We start from the raw sequence: 20,193 nt of genomic DNA, 5'->3' as shown, positions 1-20,193 counted from the left end.
ATATTGAATATGTTATCCTTAAATTTAAGTAAATAATTACAATTATTTATGCGCTGAAATTGTTTAAGTGATCCTTATTTTGTAGTAAGATTACAGAGGCATATGCATTTCTTTTTACATGTGTGCTTAAGATATGCTGAATGTTTTGCTATCTTATGACCTGTGTAAAGTGCATTCATTCAGTACAAACATAACCTTCGCAAAATTAACTGTTAACATTTCGCACCTGACTGCGATCTATTTATGGAACAGATATCGCGCGTTGTAATTCGAGAATACAAATCAAAATAACATAAAAATATCGATTAAACAAATTCTCTTAAGTGAAGGCTTTGTCCGATTGCCGCCTGTGCATGCCTTCATTCATATATCGCTCTACGAAATAAAATTGCCAGGTGAATCAAACACACCGCGACCTAGTTCTGTGTACTAGGAAGACATTTTTCAGTTTTGGAAATCGTTTGATTTCAATAACTGAAAGACCATATAGTATGGTTAGGTTTGAGCAATTGCAGCTGCAGTTTTACGTATAACCTTACTAACAGAAAGTTAATAGCATACTAAATGTTGAGTACATTATAATTTATGACAATAAAATGATTTGTTTGTAATAATGAAATAAAATTGTATCTTACCAATAGCTTACAACGGAATGAAATTGAAATAGCGAAATGTGTAACATAGTCAAGGCATAAAACATTAGAAACAAGAGCACCGCATAACAGGTGCCTTGCTCGGCTGCGAAAGCTTGTCAGAAGTTTTTAAATTCTGTTAAGGTCACAGTGACCTTGACCTTTGACCTAGTGACCCAAAAATAGGTGTGGCCTGTAGAAGTCATCAAGGTGCATCTACATATGAAGTTTCAAAGTTGTAGGTGGAAGCACTTTGATGTTAGAGGAAAATGTCAAGGTTTTAGCACGGCGGACGCCGGACGGCGGACGACGAGCTGGCTATGACAATACCTCGGGTTTTCTCCGAAAACAGCCGAGCTGAAAATGACAAATAAAACTAATGAACGAATACAGAACTACAACTGACTATTTGATTGAACCAATATTGTTTGAATTATCAATGAAATAACGCTGACATCGTACTATCGAAGCTTTAGTACGTAAGATATGAATCAAAATGTTAAATGTTACGTTTTTTCCCAACCGTCAAAACTAGTTGCGTAGGTCTATTCATAATAAAAACAATAATACATGTACGTCACGTGAAAGACTCATGTTGTTGTCTCAATGAAGTGCTTTAGAAAATAAGGTACCGCAATACTTATTTCAGCAAACGTCGGTGACAAAAGTGTGATACCGGGAACTATCACACTAGAATTACCGCAAAATCAGCAATCATGTTTGTATGTATTTTTTGTTCGGATCGCAACATAACAATGAACGTGTTTGCACACTGAGCGAACGATATTCGCGACATGAGATAAAAAGTGATTTAAATGGCATGCAAATCAGGCAATTCAAAGTCCCATCTGTCAATTCAATACAAACGGCAGAACGATACATTTGCACAACTAATGCGCAAAGAAAAAATATGATGCATGTTAATTTTTGTTATGTTTTAAGTGAAATTAATTCAGTTAAGGGGAGCACATTATTAATTTTCGTCAGATGTCATTGTAATAAATTGTTGTTATTAAGATTCGCCTTAAAACGTATTATTTGTATAAGACACTGTGTTAAGTCATATTTCAATCTGCCACAAACGATGACATGCATATTTGTTATACAATATACCTGCATATTAGATTTCCAGATACTGTAAGAATAAGTCTGTTTAGGGGCTCTGTATGGGTCTGAATGCATTCATAGTCAAGGTCAGCGACTGACCTCATTCCACATTTTGTATGTGTTTGATCGGTGGCCTGGTGATATTATAATGTCAATTCATATTGCATGTAGAATTTCAAATACATCTATTGAATGGCTTGAACATAATTAACATAACGACCCATGATACATGCACTGCAGCAACACAAGTAAAGCCCCGAACAAGATACGTCTTATGTAGGTAATATGTGACAATTCAGCCATATATAAAACGTACCACTAAAGTCGCATTACGTGTTTTTATCATATCATATTTCTTAAGGCAGCAGGCATTCTGTTTTTCAGACATCGTTTGTTGCACTTTGATAGAAACCAAATGCCAATAACCCCAATTTCTTGTTTACCGCGACCGTGACATTTAAACATCGCGGCCAAAGTCAATGTGCAATTATGATATCGCGACCGTGACATTTAAACATCGCGGCCAAAGTCAATGTGCAATTATGATATGATTGAAGCTTGATTAGAGTTCGTATATCGAATCGCCTAGACGAAGGTAACATCTGTTAGAATCTAACTGGTCTATACACAACCTTACAGTGCACGGATGGCACGTTATCATGGAGAATACATTGAACTAACTTTGGACACGTCGGTTTTATGAGCGGACATGATTGCAAAGGAAAATAGCGGTCTAGTTTGTTAAGGGAGGCGGAAAACTACAACGGGCGAGGCATGGTATGGTATTGCGCAAGGGGGGGTTAGAAGGTTAGGGTTAGGGTTTGGGTTAGTGTTAGGGGTCGGGTTAGGGTTTGGGTTAGCCTAAACCAAACCCTAACCCTAACCCGACCCCTAACCCTTACCCTAACCTTTTTTTTTGGGTTATCACCCCTGACCATGCCTCGCCCGTTGTAGTTTTCCGCCTCCCAGTTTGTTAAATTGTGAGCGACTTATTTGCCCTCAGTTGAAAAGAAATATAAATGAAGTTTTGTTAAAGCTGAACACTTTGATCATAATAACGTATCTTCGTATTACGTTACATATAACCGAGATGAATTAATTGTTTCAATTTTAAATGAGAGTGTTACACGTAAGTCGGACGAAATAATGCAAAGAAATTAGGAAGTTATCACTGGCATAGTTTTCTAAGAACGTTGAAGTTTAGGTGATTGAGTAGGTCGTACATTATTAGGAAAAAACGTTCTAGATTAATATTCCTTCTGTTCTAGAGTTTTTGGCAAATTGTTTGATAAAACCAAAACAAATAAAGAAAAAAATGTTATGTGAGGTTTTTCTGGAATAACGATACCGAACGCACGAAACTATAATGAGATTACGCACAAGTCCGGCTTCAAAATACAGAAACATTATACTAACGTGTCGAATACGATGTATGTCGTATTGTCGTGTTAACCCATTTATGCCTAGTGGACTCTCCCATCCTTCTAAATTGGATCAATTTATTTTCAAAATTAGGGATGTCTAGCATATTTATTTCTATGTTTAGTATATTTCTTGCAGAAATTCCTTTAAGCAAACAGCGCAGACCCTGATGAGACGCTGAGTCTACGCTGTTTGCAAAGGCCTTTTTTTCTAGACGCTATGCATAAATGGGTTAACAAATGCGTATAATGAGTTGAACTCTAAAATATGTTTAATAATGAGAAATGTATTCAACTTAATATTTATATTGTCCATTTGTATGAATTCGGCAGTTAAACTCAACGTCATTAAATCTTGTACAAACTGAATACAAAAAATTATCATGGGAGGTTATTTTGTGTTTTTTTTCAATGAAATTATATTGTATTAAAGAGTCAAATGCACTAAAATTACGTGTCCTGACATAGTTAACAAACAAGAAGTACATCGTGGGGCAAGATCGTGAGAATGTGACTGAATATCTTGTCCGACCTGAGATAATGAAATAGAACGTACTGTCGCGTTGAATGGTTTGGACGGACCATAAGTGCACTACTATTCCTTCGATACCATACCACAGAACGTTTATTAAGTCCATCTTCTGCGTCGACAATTCAACAGACTCGTTTGAGGTCGCAGTGGTGTTGTGGATATGGTGTCCGCCTAGCGATCGGGAGGTCTTTCGGGTTCGATCCCCACTATGATAGCGGTCTTTAGATTGCCCTCATAGACACCAAGTACTAGTTCTAGTCCCCGGAAACGGACTCGAGAATGTTTCAAGGGCTTTCTGTGCAATCGAGCTCAAATAAATAGGATTAAACTAAACTAAAAAACTCTTTCTAAGAGTTTAGAAAATTGTGAAGTATACAATAATAACATAATAACAAATTAAAGAATAGGATCAAAGCGTGTTCAAAGAATAATAACGTGATGCAATATTTAATTATTGGCAAATTGTTGAATAAGTGTTGGCAAGATGTTTATCGTGAAAAAGAACTTAAGTTCTTATCAATGCAGTATTTCGAGAGTTGAGTAATTTATGTTTAATACATTTTACATAACTTCTTTGATAAACGTTTATTTGAAAAGGAATTTGACAAAACGCAAACACGCCCATAAAACTAAAAAACCTGATACACTTTTAGTATCTATTGAATGTATTGTATGTTAAGCAATTCGATCCCAATTGTGTGAGCGTTCTTTAGATCTCTCTCAAAGACACCTTGTACTGGTTCTAGGCACAGGAAACGGACCCGATATTGTTTCAAATAAGCCTATGGCTTTCTATGCAATCGACCTAAAATAAATTGGTTTAAGACTAACTAAGTATAGCTGTACCCATTGTATATATTTTTCAGAGAAGTTGATTGTTTTGTTATAATTTGATATTTTTTATTAAAACTGTTGTTTTTACTAATCAATATTAAAGACACGCGCTAACCTCCTGTGTTGGGTAATAATGCAAATTGTATAAACGTAAATTCCATTTGATGCATCGTGGAATAGCAAGTAACAGTTGTTTACTTACATATTTTGAGTCATACAGAGACAGTTATACCTAACGTAGATCTATTGATGATCGCACTAAAGAAAGTAGTTCAAGTAAATACGTTCGATGGCGTCTTAGGTTCATTGACACGCAATTCTTACAGGCTTCTTAGACAAATAAGCCTTTATAGCTAAAGTACAACCAGCTTTACGTAGATGATGCGCATTTGGATAAGAAACTACGGCACATATCGAAGTCTTATCCAGATGTATGTTGTGATAATGCACTGAAATGTCTACCATGATTATATAGGGCTCCTAGGGCTCACACAGCTCCTTCAAGAAACCTTAACTTCATGTTAATATGTGAAACTTCTGATAATTATTTCTATATTTTAAGACATGACAGCTTTTCTGCTTATAACAAAGTAGAACAATATCCACGTTTGTAACTAAATAGCCATACACTTACGGAATGTTTGCAGTTGAATGAAGTTTCTTATGTTTTTCTTATGGTAATTCGTGCATCTGATTATTATAAATACTATTGTTTTGAGTGATTTGTTTCTTATTTATAGAAAGATTGTGTATATTTAAATACACAAATTTATACTCTTTTTGCTTGATAGTTTTTGTTTTGTTTGTGCTTTTAAATATGTCTGCAATTGTTTTCGTTGCAGAAGCAACTAGTAGACACTATATTTAAGCATCTAGTAGAAACAACATTTAACTTAAAACATATTAACTTAGACAGTACACCTTGTCAGTTAAGACAGTCCAAACGTTATAGAAGTAAAACAGATAAGCAAATGACATTTATAACGTTCTCTTTATATATTATTTAGATCACCGGACAAACTGAAACAAGTTCACTGTGTATTGTTGAATAATCCTAAAGTGAACAATCAAATTGACAGCGACTATGTCCAGGGACGCCTTGCATTTTAAATCAGCAGTATTTCAGATTGAAAGTTGTGGACTATAAATGATAACGATAATAAAAAATTAAAACATAGAGATCAGTGAGAAGCAGCGTTTCATTTAAGAAAGATAACCAGTTAGAGATACTCGAGAATTTTATGTACCTTGGGTTTCCTTATTTAATCTGGGGGTTAATTGCCCAACAAATGTTGTTGTTGTTTTTTTGATAAAAACAAACTTTGTAAATAAAATGTATGTTTTGAAACACAGCAGGTTTATAGTTTTATGAACTAATATTAAAACTCGTAAGTCAGAAAAGCAAGATAACGTTATGTTTTCCAACTGTAGATCAATTTACCCGTGAGACACTCATGTAAATCCGAATAATAACTCATTGGTGTATATGGTTCAAAGCTTATACGAACATTGAGGTTTCAATAAAATGTGGAAAAACTAATAGGTTGGAGACGCTGGTATGTTGTTTTTGTATTTAATCTTAATATCAGATTCTAAATTCCAACCCTATTGCAATTGCACATAATTAGAGTATAAGCAAAATCATTCGATTAGTTGAAATCTAAACTCTGTTATGTCCTAAACGATATATATCATTTTACTTTTGAGTACACACTGTAAGTTAATGTTAGAAAGAGTAACAGTTTATTATGTTAGACCAAATATGATTAAATTTATAGCATCATAAACATATTATACAGTTATGTTAATTAAAAGTTAACTATTTTATTTTTGTTTAAGCTTTGGAAAGGAGAAATAATTATTATACCTGTTATTGCTAACTCTTGGGTGACTTTACTACTCCTTTCGCATTACGCCTCCTGCTCTGCTGGAAAACTCCGTTATTTTAATTGATTATTGTGAGTATTTACATAATCGACACCATATTCATGTTTTTCTGTTTGATAAATGTTTGTTTACATGAATTGTGTGTGCTCACGAGCATATTGCAAATTGTATAACTCTATACAATTTAAACAGTATACAAACTAGGCCAGCTTTTGGCCAACATTTGAAGTAGAGAAAACGTTTACATTCTATTTAAGTTCTATGGTGGAATACTTTCTTCACTTTTAAGCACATTTACCTTAAAGTTTACGAAATCGGTTTCAAGAATTGAATTTAGGCGACAATCACAGTTGTATTCATTGGTGTTTATGTTTGTCATGCGTGTTTGTTCTGTGTCTACATGTATGGTAATTGGTCAATAGTATCAAATAAAGTAGTAATGAAAAGATGATCTTTTGCTAGCGCAACTAGATTTTACGCTGTTTATATTTAAGTCTAGTTATAACGAACATTATTGACTACTGAACCTGATCGAGCATTATATTGCTCTACGCACTGATTTGTATTTTCCGCTAGCTACTAAACCAATATGTTCAGTGTAAGTAAAGGCTTCGCAAGATTATTGGCAATGAAATTTATAATGTGGCGTCACAGTCTAGGACAAATTATTATGCATTTGATTGGTTGATACATCGCCTCATTGGTGCAAAAAGGTACCAAGTGACATTGACACCAATAGGGCGATATGATATTGGAAACCTGTGCACTTTAAGTTGCATATAAAACGGTCTCGCCTGAGTTGTACGATACACAAACTGCTTATCATTCATAAGTAAAGCAATAGGTGCTTTGGCGATTTGTGAATCAAAACTGCGATAGAGTTTATGTCAGGATTATAGAGTAGTACACGTTTTACACTTTACAGGTAAACTTTAATATTTAAATGTACGTGTCATCGGATATTACGAAAAAAGCATTACATTAAAAAGTAGTATTAAAACAAAAATAAATAAGAAAAATATTTTAAATCAAAAATTGGTTTATATTGTATATAAATGTTTTACAATAAATATTCAAGCGAACTCTTAAATTGTTTGATAGTAATGACAACAATATTACGATGTTTATTAAGATCAAACGTGAGGTCTTATATACAGGTACTGGTAATGGCGATTAGATGTTAATGGAAGTTTTTCTCTATTTGTATACAGGAAATTGACCAAATTATAAAATATAAATATATTAAGATTAAATTGATAAATTGATATTCATGAATATTATTGCAAAATAAGAATATCAGGCCATGGTTGTTTAAAAGAAACTAATAGACGTTGACAACATTATAGAAATTAGAGAATATGCAAATGTTGTTAACTTCATAAGTTCATGCTAGAAATATATATAACATAGGCACATTTTAATATACATTTTGATTAAAAAAAAATATTTTGCTGTTCTATATTTCAATTTGTATATGCAAAAATGCATTATCAGGCAAATTCATTTAGGGTACACACAATTACTGTCAATTAATGTTTGTTAACCTTTTCCTTGTGTGAACTGTATTGATTATTTTACCAATAATTTATTCGTATATTAATTGCTATTCTGTTGTGGAAATTAAATAAATATTGTGGTCGCTTTTTCAAATTTAAAATAAATAAATAATAAGATCTCAATTAGCGAACAAAAACGGTTTTGTACCCTGTAAAAACAACACAATGTATACACGTTTTACTTTATGTAATGATAAAATAAAAATTAAGTTATGTGTAACATTGTTTGTGTGTTCAATATCTAGCAAAATAATAAACACTCCTTTTGGTGGGATTTTTTGTAATCGCAAAAACTTTGTTTTAATGTTCATCAATTTATCTACCGCTCAGTCATTTAATAACAATTTGTTCTCAATCACACCAAGCAACATGTTATCTGGATCACATCATGCGTGAAACGACGGTCATAAATAATTAATTTTACGATGCGAATAAATTCCGATACGCTAGGATGACATTTTTATTCATTATTTTACTATTTTACATTCATAACAGGCACTTTGTGAATGACTTTTTTCAAGTGAAACCGTGTGTGGTTTTGTAAATCACATAACGAGTTTAAATAAAGATTGCCGACTAGCAAGTATCCTAGAACGGGAAAAGGTTGAAATATCCTACAACTGAAGTTGCTGTGTTGTTTGCAGTGTTGCAGAGTGTTGTTTATTGACGACCCTTAAGTTTGGGCGAAATTTCCTCAGAGGCAAGTGATGTTCTTTGCAATGTCGGCGTTTCAACTGGACGTGAATCCGTATCTTCTCCTCGCCTTTGTGGCCATGGTTACGATCTACATTTTCGGGTAAAGCGACATTTTATGCTGCAAGTGCATCATGACAATGCAGAATATTGCTTTAAGTGTTCGTATAGTTCGTACAGTACACATCAATTTAAATGCAATCGCTCTCTAACGCAAACCGTCCGACTGTGAGTTATATACTTGAGCTGCAATCTTGTGCAATGGTTCGTAACTGTTTGCTAATTCTGAACTGTACATGATAACTATAAAGTTGAAATTATATGATGCATTTAATAAGAATTTATCCTGGGCTTTTTTTTTATAATATAATGTAAGTGTTTTTCATTTCAACAATTCAACAGCTCTTGAGAAATACAAACAAACAGTCAATTATACACGTTTATTTAGTCAATCCTAACATGCATGTTGTTCAGTTCCAAAATGCAAATATTTAAGCTGCACTCCAAAGATAAACAACTGTGGTTCAGTGACCTACTGTGTTGTATTATTTTGAAATAATATACTTAGTCAGACTTTATATACGGTATTTTATTTGTATAACGAATTAAAATGTAAAAGATACTTCAATATATAATTTTTTGCAAATATGTATTTTTTATGTATTTTTTTAACCGGCTATATCTATAAGAGTAGCCTATATACAAATTGCAACTACACAGGATTTTCTGTTAGTGCTTAACGATATTGAGCTGATAATTTTGAACTGACTCAACATACATTCAACTTTTGATTTTCTGTTGTGCCTAAAGGTCAGTTTCGTGTCATGTCATGTTTTATTTGAGTTATTGCTTTATCATAACAGTGCAAAGAATGCAACTCATCAGAAACGTTACACAATTTATACTTCCTATTCGTGTTTTCTAGATACATGAAGGAGACTTACGGCTTTTTTCAAAGTATCGGAATTCCTGGACCGAAACCTGTCTGGGTGTTTGGAAATGTACAGGAATTCAAAGAAAAAGTACGTTTATTTTGTATCTACAAGTATATTCGTATGGTTGTATGGATGTATTGCTAGGTGCAAGCTTTCCTTAACCCTAGTTGTTATTGCTTACCATATATATAAAAATGAAATGCACAAGTGCACGACATAGGATTTGCATAATGTAGGATACACCATATTCTCTCAAGAGAAATTGCCTGAAGAGAAATTATTCTTAATATCCAGTAGTGTTTTATTTAAGGGAACTGACCATTTTTCTATACGAGACACAAACCTACATACAACACAAACGTTATACATAACACAGTTATTAAAACCGTAATCTCAAAACAGACTTTCAAATTAGTGATCAAAACTGCCATTAGAAAAAAGTAGTATTTGTATGTGTCCCCATATAAATTTTACGCCAGATTCAACACGTACTCGTGTACTAAAGATAAAGTTCGGTCACGATGACTGCAATAAATAATGATTTGTTATTTATGTGAACGAAGCCCATTTGTAAGCGATTGTTCTGTCGTGCAGTCAACCGTCACTGACGTTAAAGGTTTATTGATGTGTTAATAAAACCTACTGCTTTATGTCGACTCTATTTACTTTCGTTCAGTAAAAATAAACGCTTTTGAATTTAACGTATACGTCCCATAGCTGACATCTGCACATTTACGAACAATTGATGCATTATATTAAACAAACAATAAACAAATATAGGGTTATATGGTATTCCTTTTATAACATTCCGTAATGATTTGTGTTACAGAGCGTCTTGACCGTATTTGAAGAGTGGAAAAAAGTCTACGGAAGCGTATATGGGTAAGGATATGCGGATCGTTAAGGAAACAATATTACATTTGATTTAATACACGAGTTGAATATGATAGTCTAAAGGGCGTTATTTTCTTTATAAACATTATAACATTAAGCAAATCACATTACAACGTACAATGAATGTAAGACCAAAAGTAATACCCAACGACTGATTTGTTTTGCAGATTTTACGAAGGATTTCGACCAAGCCTCGTGGTCAATGATCCGGAATTCGCACGTGACATTCTCACCAAGAACTTCGACAAGTTCCACATCAGAACGGTGAGAGAAAACATGATCAACTGTGTAAAATTATAACATTTGACAAATATATTTTCGGGATTTTTACAGAGCGTTTGCATTTTACCAAATGAAGTCTCACAGCAACATTATATATTAAATGGATTCATAGTTTTTCGTTTACGAACAAGTTTATTAATGTTACAAACAAGGATGCTAACGTTTACGAGCTCTACACTTATTGGTAAATTGACAATATGTTCTTCGTATATCAGACACAGTTAATTGGCACTTTATTATATTTATTTCACACGCAGTGAATTTAAAATTAATTCTGTTTATTTTATACACGGGGCATTGTATATGAATTGTGTTTATATCGTTCACAGAAGTATCGACCGTTCGAATACTACCCCGGTAATCTCCGCATTACCAACCTAGGAGGGGAGCACTGGAAAAACCAACGGGCGCTTCTGAACCGCATGATACATTCCACATCGAATCTAAGCCAGGTACTTGTAAGCTTTTAATTTTTAAAACATATTTCTCTTAAGAAAGATGTGTAAAATTACCGAGACATAACACGTAACGCTAGTATAAATCTTTTGAAGAGAATAAGAACGCAAGACGTAGTCTAAATAATTATTCTCTTTAGTGCATAATTAATTTCATGCATTCATACGAACACAGTTGGTGTATAATTGAGCATTGTTCTGAGAAAACTGGGCTTAATGCATGTGCGTAAAGTGTCATCCCAGATTAGCCAGTGCAGTACACACAGGCTAATCAGGAACGACACTTTCCGCCTAAACTTGTAAGGAGGAACTTCCTTGAAACTAAAAAAAAACATAAAAGCGGAAAGCGTCGTCCCTGATTAGCTTGTGCGGACTGCACAGGCTAATCTGGGATGACACTTTACGCACATGCATTAAGCCCAGTTTTCTCAGAACACTCAATTACATTCAAGTATTAACATCGTTAATTGTTACTCATAAATCAATACAAACGACATCAACAGTACAAACTTTAGCTTATTTTTAGATTAGGTAATTGAAAAAAAAAGTAGCTCATCCCGAAAAGTATAAGAATTATGAACCAAACCCATACATCAAATCATTTACTAAATTGTTCAACTGATCACATATTTATAATATACGTTCGTTTCAAACTTAATTTGTCGAAAAATGCCAGCTTTTTATTCTAGATTTTGAGATGGGTTTTTTTCCTATAGTTATCATATGTGTATTGTGTATTTTATCAATACGCTAATCTTCGTTTCCAGTTAGTTTCCAAGATTGAGAAAGCCTCTACTGTTATGCTTCAAGCTCTAGAAAACGCTTTGACGTCAACTAATTCTGGAATAAATATATCAAGGTATAAAATTATTTTCAAAAATGTCGTATAATGCCTTTAAACTTGTGTTTATGTCATTCTCACTTCTTAAAAATGTCAACGTGAAAGATCTAATTCACTTTTGAACACAAATTTGAACGTGGCTGATCATACAGAAAAAATATATGCATACTACAAATAAACTTAAAAACTAAATATAGAAACAGTCCGCAAAAATTCATAGCTCACTGTTACAGTGCCCTAATCTAACCCATGAACGTGATTTCAGGTTCGTTGATAAGTTCGCGTCTGAAGCGGTGATTCGCATGGTGCTGGACATGAGTGACGAGGAGATAAGGCAATACGGCGACACGATTTTAACGTATGAGGTCGAGAGTAACTGGTCCGCAGCTAAGGACAACCATGTCAGCGGCCTTGCCAGTGAGTCACACGTCGAAAATATATAAATTTCAATTATTTAATACTAAACATAAATCATAACCCTCACGATCTTTTCAGTTTACTTGGACTAATAACACACACTTCAGAACCGCTGAGAAAGCCATTATACAGTGTCAGATATTCGATCACCTTACTCGTGAAAATGTTAAGTTATTCTTAAAGACACTTTTTGTTTCCTGGTTACTACTTCTAATTTTCCCTGTTTAATGACCTTATTGTATTAAAACGGAAACATTTTTGAACATATTACGCTTTATCTTCACAGCACTGTTCCCGTCCCTGGCACCTTTTCTTAAAATTGCTGATGTGAAACATAGAAGAGCTCACGATGCGGTCGTAAAACTTCTGCGAGACTACATCCCGTTGTCCATAGCTTCTCAGGTACATGAACACGTTGCCTCCATTAAAAATGAGTGTGGTTTCCTCAGATATTCGGTTGAATATAATTTATCATTGTTATATATGTCAATTATTTAGAGTACAGTTTGCAAGGTCGATAAATCCATTTTTTATGTCATGCCGTGATTTATGTATATCATGTATTGTGGGTGCTAATAATGTTTCTGAAGTGTATGTATCCCAATTTATGTATATATGCATCGCCCATATGAAGCATTTTACTTTACAGAATAACAACCATGTGAAAGCAAACGAGCATTATTCGCTGTTATCCTATCTGACGTCATCAAACATTCTGACACGTGACGTAGATGGGAGTCTCACACGACGAAGTCTTTCAACGGACGAAATTATTGCACACTTGCTTACCTTAGAAGGCGAAATCTTCACTAGCATTACAGCCTCCATTCAGTTTATTCTGTATGAACTTGCAATGAATGAGGATTGCCAAGAACGACTCGTAGATGAAATAAATTCCATATTTAAAAAAGTAAGAACCTGTGTTTTGGAATTTAAATTTATAACCAAAAGCAAACAACAAAAAATAATATAAAATAATAAAACTTGTGATGGGAAAGATTTCTAACAGCTCATTGACGAATACCACTTTATGAACATGATTTGAACATACAATTCATTTAGTGACAGCCATGCCATTTGTTAATCAATACATATATTCTTTAACGTATGTTTGCAGGACGACGAAATTACATCTGAACAGCTTGTACAGATGAAATACTTCGACATGTGTTTCAATGAAACCTTCAGAAAACATCCAGTGGCCCCAGGGTATGTAACACTACGCGCTCTTCATTTGTACCTGCAAAAACAGTCATACTTTTTTTGTAAATCTATTAAATAATGGAATGAAGAAAAATCAGCATTAGAGTTTATATAAGTTTAAGCCACTAATATTTTAAGTACCACAGATTAGTTGCTAAGTGCCTAATACTACAGAAAAATAGAGAAAAATAACATCTACATAAATATGAAATATTGGGTTATCGTATTGGAATGGCAAATGCGAAACAATGTTTTTCATATAATTCATATGTATGTTTCATTCCGTTCACCATTCATATCTAAGCCAATTCAAACCCAAGTTGTTACTACGTTTTGAAATTTGTCTTAATCTCTAAGCAGTTGTATGATAGAGATGAAAACATGTTTCCCGTGTGTCTTCATGTCTACGACGCTACATGACCAAGCTGTTACTATATTTCCAGTGTGTCACGTGTCTGTACAGAGGATTGTACGATTCGCGGTGTGAGATTTAAACGAGGCCTGGTTGTCCGGGTGATGAACAGTCCTATATACAACGACGAGCGGATCTTCTCTAACCCCGAGACCTTCAATCCAGATAGGTAATTATGACAACCTTATACTTGTTCGTATTATAACATATGACAGAATTTGAGATTTGTGTTCAGAATAAATTAAGCCATTATAAAAGGTCATTTATATAATTTATTTGAGTGTAATTAAGAAAAAAAATTGGTCAAAACTGCAGAAAGCAGATAAATTCAAATGTTAAAACCAATATTTATCAGCGGCAAAGAACATTAAACGAAAAAGGCTTTAAAAGATTACACTCATAATGTGTAATCGCGAATACCGTGGATTTTGAATTGAAAAGAATGTATTTTTTATTGAGTATACCATGAATTATTCAAACGCCATTCGGCATCAATTACAATGCGCTAATTGATACATTATCAAGCAATTAAAAGAAAACCATGCCTTATTTTAAACTGGTGCCTATAGTCACGTAAAATGTATTTCAACATAGGGATATTAACATCAGAAACACCACCAAGTGAGAAATTCTGATTCCTACTAGCAATTAAAATACGATCCAGGACTATACATAATACTCATCACAAAGCATCAAACTGGTTAAAGCTTGAGTATTGTCTCGAAACAGTCAACGAAACAAATGTAATCGGTTTCAGATTTTCTAACGACGCCACGTCCTCTAGACACCCGTACTCCTTCCTGCCGTTCGGTCAGGGTCCTCGTGGCTGCCCGGGGCAGAAACTGGCCATTATGATCATGCGTGTAGCCATTGTATCACTACTCAGAAAGTTCAAAATACAGCCCTGCTCAGAAACAGAGGTCAGTTGATATAAGATGACACATTAGCGTATGCCTCTTTCTTATAAAGTCTATATAATTGATCCACATTTTACCATGTGTCGCATAAACGTTTCAAAGATGCGTCAAACCTGTTTGGATGCCTAATGGTTTCTTGGTTTCCTTTTCGTTTAAACATATATGATTTTATGCATGAGGTCCCTTTCACAAATTAGATAATATACTTTTAAACATAAAAAAATGGGACTGCCGAATACTATCTGGCAATATGTTCTGGCACATTTTATTGTTCTTCTTTTAACCCTATAACGTAACGTATTTTCAGGCATTTGTAGTGCCTTGGAAAGTTATATTTAATTGAAGACTTGTCTTACTAGATTCGAGTTTTTAAGGCTTCATCTCCAAACCTTAGATACTGATGAGCAGCAAACAGCATAAAACCTGAACAGACTGCGATTTACTAGCAGGCTGTTCTGGTTTTATGCTGTTTGCACATAGCCATTTCCACTTTGGCTTTGAGTGGGAAAAGGTTAAGAATTACGTTGTTTTTATTTCAGATGCCTCTTAAGGAGACGTTTCGACCCTCGCTCTGTCCGGCCAATGGTGTTTTTGTGACACTTGTACCAAGAATGGTGTGCGCAGAGTGAATTCCTATTATCACAGACAGTATACATCTATTCCATAAGTTGATGAAAAAAATCACATATTGTTCACTGCCTGTTGTAAGGCGTATACGTTACAGCAGGCCGGCTGAACCGAGGAATCGCAAACGAAGTACTGTGAAATATAGGGACATCGAAACGCACGTTTTATTGTTACACATACGTGCTTTACGTTTGTTAGTTCAAAGAAACTATCTTGAACGAATCAACACATACAATAATAATTATTATCGTGTTGCACGAATCAGATTTCCTTGACATTAAACGTGTATGTTATGTTTTCTCTAAAGTGATTTGAAAAATGTGATATTGTAAATGTCACTATTTAAAAACACGCAAAAGTCGCTTTAATAAGTATACCTCAATTTCCAGGAACGCGACAATCTTATTGTTAAAGTTAGTTTTATACTATGTATCGTATATACCCTATTACTAGAACTAGTTTCTTATCAGCAAGTAGTAAAATTTTGACCCATTTGACGTTGTTTTGACAGTGGTGCTTAGATTAGCTCTCTTTTCTTATCAATGATCGACGTGTGTCATTATGTTAATAACGTTTATATGATATTAACAAAATCACGCCCGCAATTTCGCGTAAGTTGTACAATTTATACTACATCGGATATTAAAGCATCATGTTTCCTTACGAGTAACAAAAGAAAGGATTTGTTATGATAAATTTATATGTATTTGTCATAGTTAATATTTATCATGATGTTATTTACATTACACATGAATGTTGTTGTGATTATCATTTTTAATAAATATTAAATTGCGTTTTTTTCCATTTAGCATATTTACCACAACGAACATGATATGTTTGAGTTTGTCCCCTTGACTTTTTATTTGACTAATATACTATCTCTTGGTAACTGATCACAAGTCAACAACTATAATAATGTGTATTTATCATTCAAGTTAACTATCTATAATTACAATTGAATATTTAACTTCAACAAGACGGTAAAAGGGTTCATCTACATGACGATTAGATTTAAATGAACATAGTAAATCTTGATTAATTTAATTAAATTGACTTTAAATCCATTTTAAATAAACACCTATGTCGAGTTTTTTTTATATAAACGTTAAACACAATGTAACAAACAATGAATCTTCAGAAACCCAAGAAATAATTCATTTATCTTATCAACTTTGTTTCTAGCAGAACAACTGTCGAACAAATTAACTGATTGAAACTTGGATAATCGTCATGGAACGGTCAATAAAAACATTCGGGACCTTCAGCAGCTCAATTCCTTGCCGAACCCAATCATGTCCATGATTTGATCACAGACGTAACGCTGTATAAATTGATTTTAAACAAGTGTAACATTATCGAAAATATAATACAAATTGACGCCTAAACGTTACGCGTCAATCGAATACTACGCACATACCTTTATTTTACAAGTGTCGCAAGTATCGAAAATCTGTTGTAATCATTAGGGGATTAAAGTTATACATATACAAAGAAATATGGTACTTTTATAAAAGATATGAAACTGCCAAGCAGCGATGTTTCAGAACAAGCAGTATATTTTCAAACTAACTAAGTTAATTGCGTTTCGACAGTAAATTCTGAACTGTATGATCTCTCTTTCGAATAAAGCCACCGAGTTATACATCACTTGTTTTCACGTTTGTGTGGCCTTTAACATAAACGCATGTCAAGCTGACACACAAAAGTACAAAACGAGTGTCATTGACAATGTCATTAACACGCTCTGATTATTAAGGTGATCGTCGTTGAGGATACATCCGATTTATTTAAAATGGTTTGTTTTATTATTATTAAGGTATTATTGTGCGAAGCGGAACGTTTACATACCGATTGACTTGTCAAAGGCGTTGATACCAGTTTTCATCATGCTAAAGTATAGTCTTGTGTTTAATGTATTTACTTATATTAAACAGACTGAGGTGATTTTACGTATATAAATGCCTTTCGGTTTGTGGCGAGAGTTTCTTTTATGTTTCTGTCATACTGGTGTTGGTATCCCTACAGCGAACAGTGTATCGTGTGTACACTTGATGTGTGCAATGTCCTGTATTGTTTAGGCAAAGGGTCACTCGACGTTAATAAAACATACAGTTGGTTTTTAACAGGATTTCATCTCCTGAAACTGTTACTGGACTTTCATTATTCATACATTTATATTGAAAGTACTGTTCACATATAGCGTTTTGAACAATATCAACTACGCTTTTGTTGCGCAAAACTATTCCTAAGCCGTATTTATAGTGATCAAGATTTGGCATTTCTTAAAAGGTCCATGTGATACGCATGCATTTAGTTCGTCTTGTTATTCTATGCAGAACAGTGTACTGGCTTGGTCATGTACTCAAAATGTACTTATGTTTTTCTTGTTACTTACATCATCAAACTAGATATATCTGTAAAAACAAACAAAGATGGCCTTCATGCCAGATGGTCGCACGTGCGGTAAACGTCACACGGTATATATCAGAGACTAAATATCAATTGGCAAACTTTAACCTACAAAAGCAATATGTATCGAGATTCCCCGCTTAAAGTGTGGCATTTGTTTTGTGCTGATACAGAATGAAATGTTCTTAAGCCAATCCTTTTGAGCAATTAAATATAACTATAGAGACTTTCTTATTTCTTCTTCAAACTAAACGTATTTCACACAAGCTTTTTACAGAAGATAATACACGCACCTCTTATCAAAACACAAGAAAATAACATTTTTATTAATCAATTAATTCACGGATAAGGAATAATGAACTTTGTCCCTTTTCACTATTCAGGCCGATTAACCAACTGTTACTTTTTGAACAGCTATGGAACAAGTTAAATGGTATGGTAAGCAACTCGAATACAATAATTTAATGTATTATGATATTTGTTTGTGTATGTTCTTCGTGCCTTGTTTAGATTTCTTGTTTAAATTATTCTGACATTTACAACCTATAATATTGACTTTCAATAAACCAAACAGAAAATCTATGTTTTTCTTATACATTAATTAACCACATTAAAAACGGCATTGTAGGTCACATTCTTATGCGTGCTCGAGCTCCTTTTTCGTGGCTTAATAAACAAGAATGTTCCTGATTTTCCATACGGCGTATACATAAGTAATCCATGGACTTGGAGCTATAGACCCTACACGCATTTGGAACTTCAGATTTGACCATGGATTGTAGACGATATTTTCACACATATATGTACAGATAATTGTAATTGTAATTAATAATTGTAAATTTACGTTTTATTTCTCCTTTAATTCATGAAACTACACAAGCGTATTTTCACTGATTAACTATTAACGTATATGTCAATGTCCAATTATGTACGAGCATGTGTCGTAATTGATTATTAATCGAATATCAATCGTTCTCTATCTGGAAACTATGAAATCGTGAATAATGCATAACTTCAGAAATGGTTGTGAAAATCGTTGCAGTTTTTTCCATTCGTTGCGTGTGTAAACAAGCATTTTGCGGGAAAAAAACACAACTGTCTGGGTTGTGTTGAAACCTCAAACGTTTCCCATTTGTAACTAAGTAAGTAAAAAACATAAATGAAAATAATCCGACATCTTAAAATCTTATTATCCATATATCGGATAGGCTTGAACAAAATGTCAGCGTCAAATAAACAAAAATAAAAACTGAATTTGTCACTGTTATTAAAACAAAAAACTATGAAATTGGAAATTATCAATTATAACACCAAAGTTAAGTTGTGCTATGCTTAAAATCAATGATACGAATTTAAGCTTTCGAAATTAATGCTTTAGGAATTGATACAGCTCATTCTTCGGTTGCCTTTAGTTGTAGGACAAACATGTTCTGTCACATATGTGTTAATTTAATATTACAATAAACCTGAAAACATGTTTAGAAATGACTATACTTTTAATGATTAATGATAATTGTATAATTCAGCTCCAAAAACGGCGCGTGTCAATATGAAGATTGCTATCGAAGATGCAACTACAACAATGTTATAAATAATGACGTTTTGAATAAATTATTTTTTACATGTTTTAGATTGGGCATTTCAACTGCTTAAAATGTCAGTCGGTAACAAACGTTCATATGTGTCTTGGCAATCCTACCATCCGCATTGTTGAATATAACACGCGACACTGTATAATTGTGAAACCATTCTATACGACCGTGATCAACAATGCGAATGCATGTTGCAATAATGTGTTACGTTAAACCGCAATGCTTAATTAACCATTGTATGTTATGATTGTTCAAAAGTGCATTGTAAAGTTCTACGCCAACCACAGTTAAGATAAACCCCAATTTCGACTGAAGTCCATATTCTGATGATCCAAATTTCAAAACAACCAATGCATATGTGGGCGTTACAATTTTAAGTTCAGGTTGACTAATTATTATTGTTACATTGTATATAAACTAAAAAACATACGTAAATAAATGTCTTCTACTCTGATTTCCATGCATTAGTTCATTATCAAATCAAACTCAATACAATGTATTAAGAAAAGCCATGTTTTATTTTTTCGGAAAGAATTTTAATTGCTTA

At 33.5% G+C, this 20,193-nt stretch overlaps 1 protein-coding gene across 2 annotated transcripts in view; it reads left to right on the top strand.

Moving 5' to 3' along the window:
* The window catches only part of LOC127847180 (cytochrome P450 3A12-like), a 28,659-nt gene extending 12,220 nt beyond the window's left edge, over positions 1–16,439 (top strand). The window contains exons 1-14 of one of the 2 annotated variants that reach the window (XM_052378904.1): positions 7,179–7,338; positions 8,614–8,765; positions 9,588–9,684; positions 10,427–10,479; positions 10,659–10,755; positions 11,103–11,225; positions 11,996–12,087; positions 12,335–12,486; positions 12,773–12,888; positions 13,136–13,396; positions 13,604–13,695; positions 14,133–14,270; positions 14,859–15,021; positions 15,558–16,439. In XM_052378904.1, the coding sequence (XP_052234864.1) occupies positions 8,677–8,765; positions 9,588–9,684; positions 10,427–10,479; positions 10,659–10,755; positions 11,103–11,225; positions 11,996–12,087; positions 12,335–12,486; positions 12,773–12,888; positions 13,136–13,396; positions 13,604–13,695; positions 14,133–14,270; positions 14,859–15,021; positions 15,558–15,647 (1,563 nt within the window). In that variant the 5' untranslated portion in view covers positions 7,179–7,338; positions 8,614–8,676 and the 3' untranslated portion in view covers positions 15,648–16,439. Of the gene's footprint in view, positions 1–7,178; positions 7,339–8,613; positions 8,766–9,587; positions 9,685–10,426; positions 10,480–10,658; positions 10,756–11,102; positions 11,226–11,995; positions 12,088–12,334; positions 12,487–12,772; positions 12,889–13,135; positions 13,397–13,603; positions 13,696–14,132; positions 14,271–14,858; positions 15,022–15,557 lie in introns of those variants that run through there. The other variant, XM_052378905.1, reaches the window with a different exon arrangement.
* Positions 16,440–20,193: the final 3,754 nt, after the last annotated feature.

Source organism: Dreissena polymorpha, chromosome 10 (assembly GCF_020536995.1).
Source record: "Dreissena polymorpha isolate Duluth1 chromosome 10, UMN_Dpol_1.0, whole genome shotgun sequence".
NCBI lineage: Eukaryota > Metazoa > Mollusca > Bivalvia > Myida > Dreissenidae > Dreissena > Dreissena polymorpha.
The sequence above is the reverse complement of the archived record's forward strand: the minus strand, read 5'-3'. Positions and strand labels throughout refer to the sequence as shown.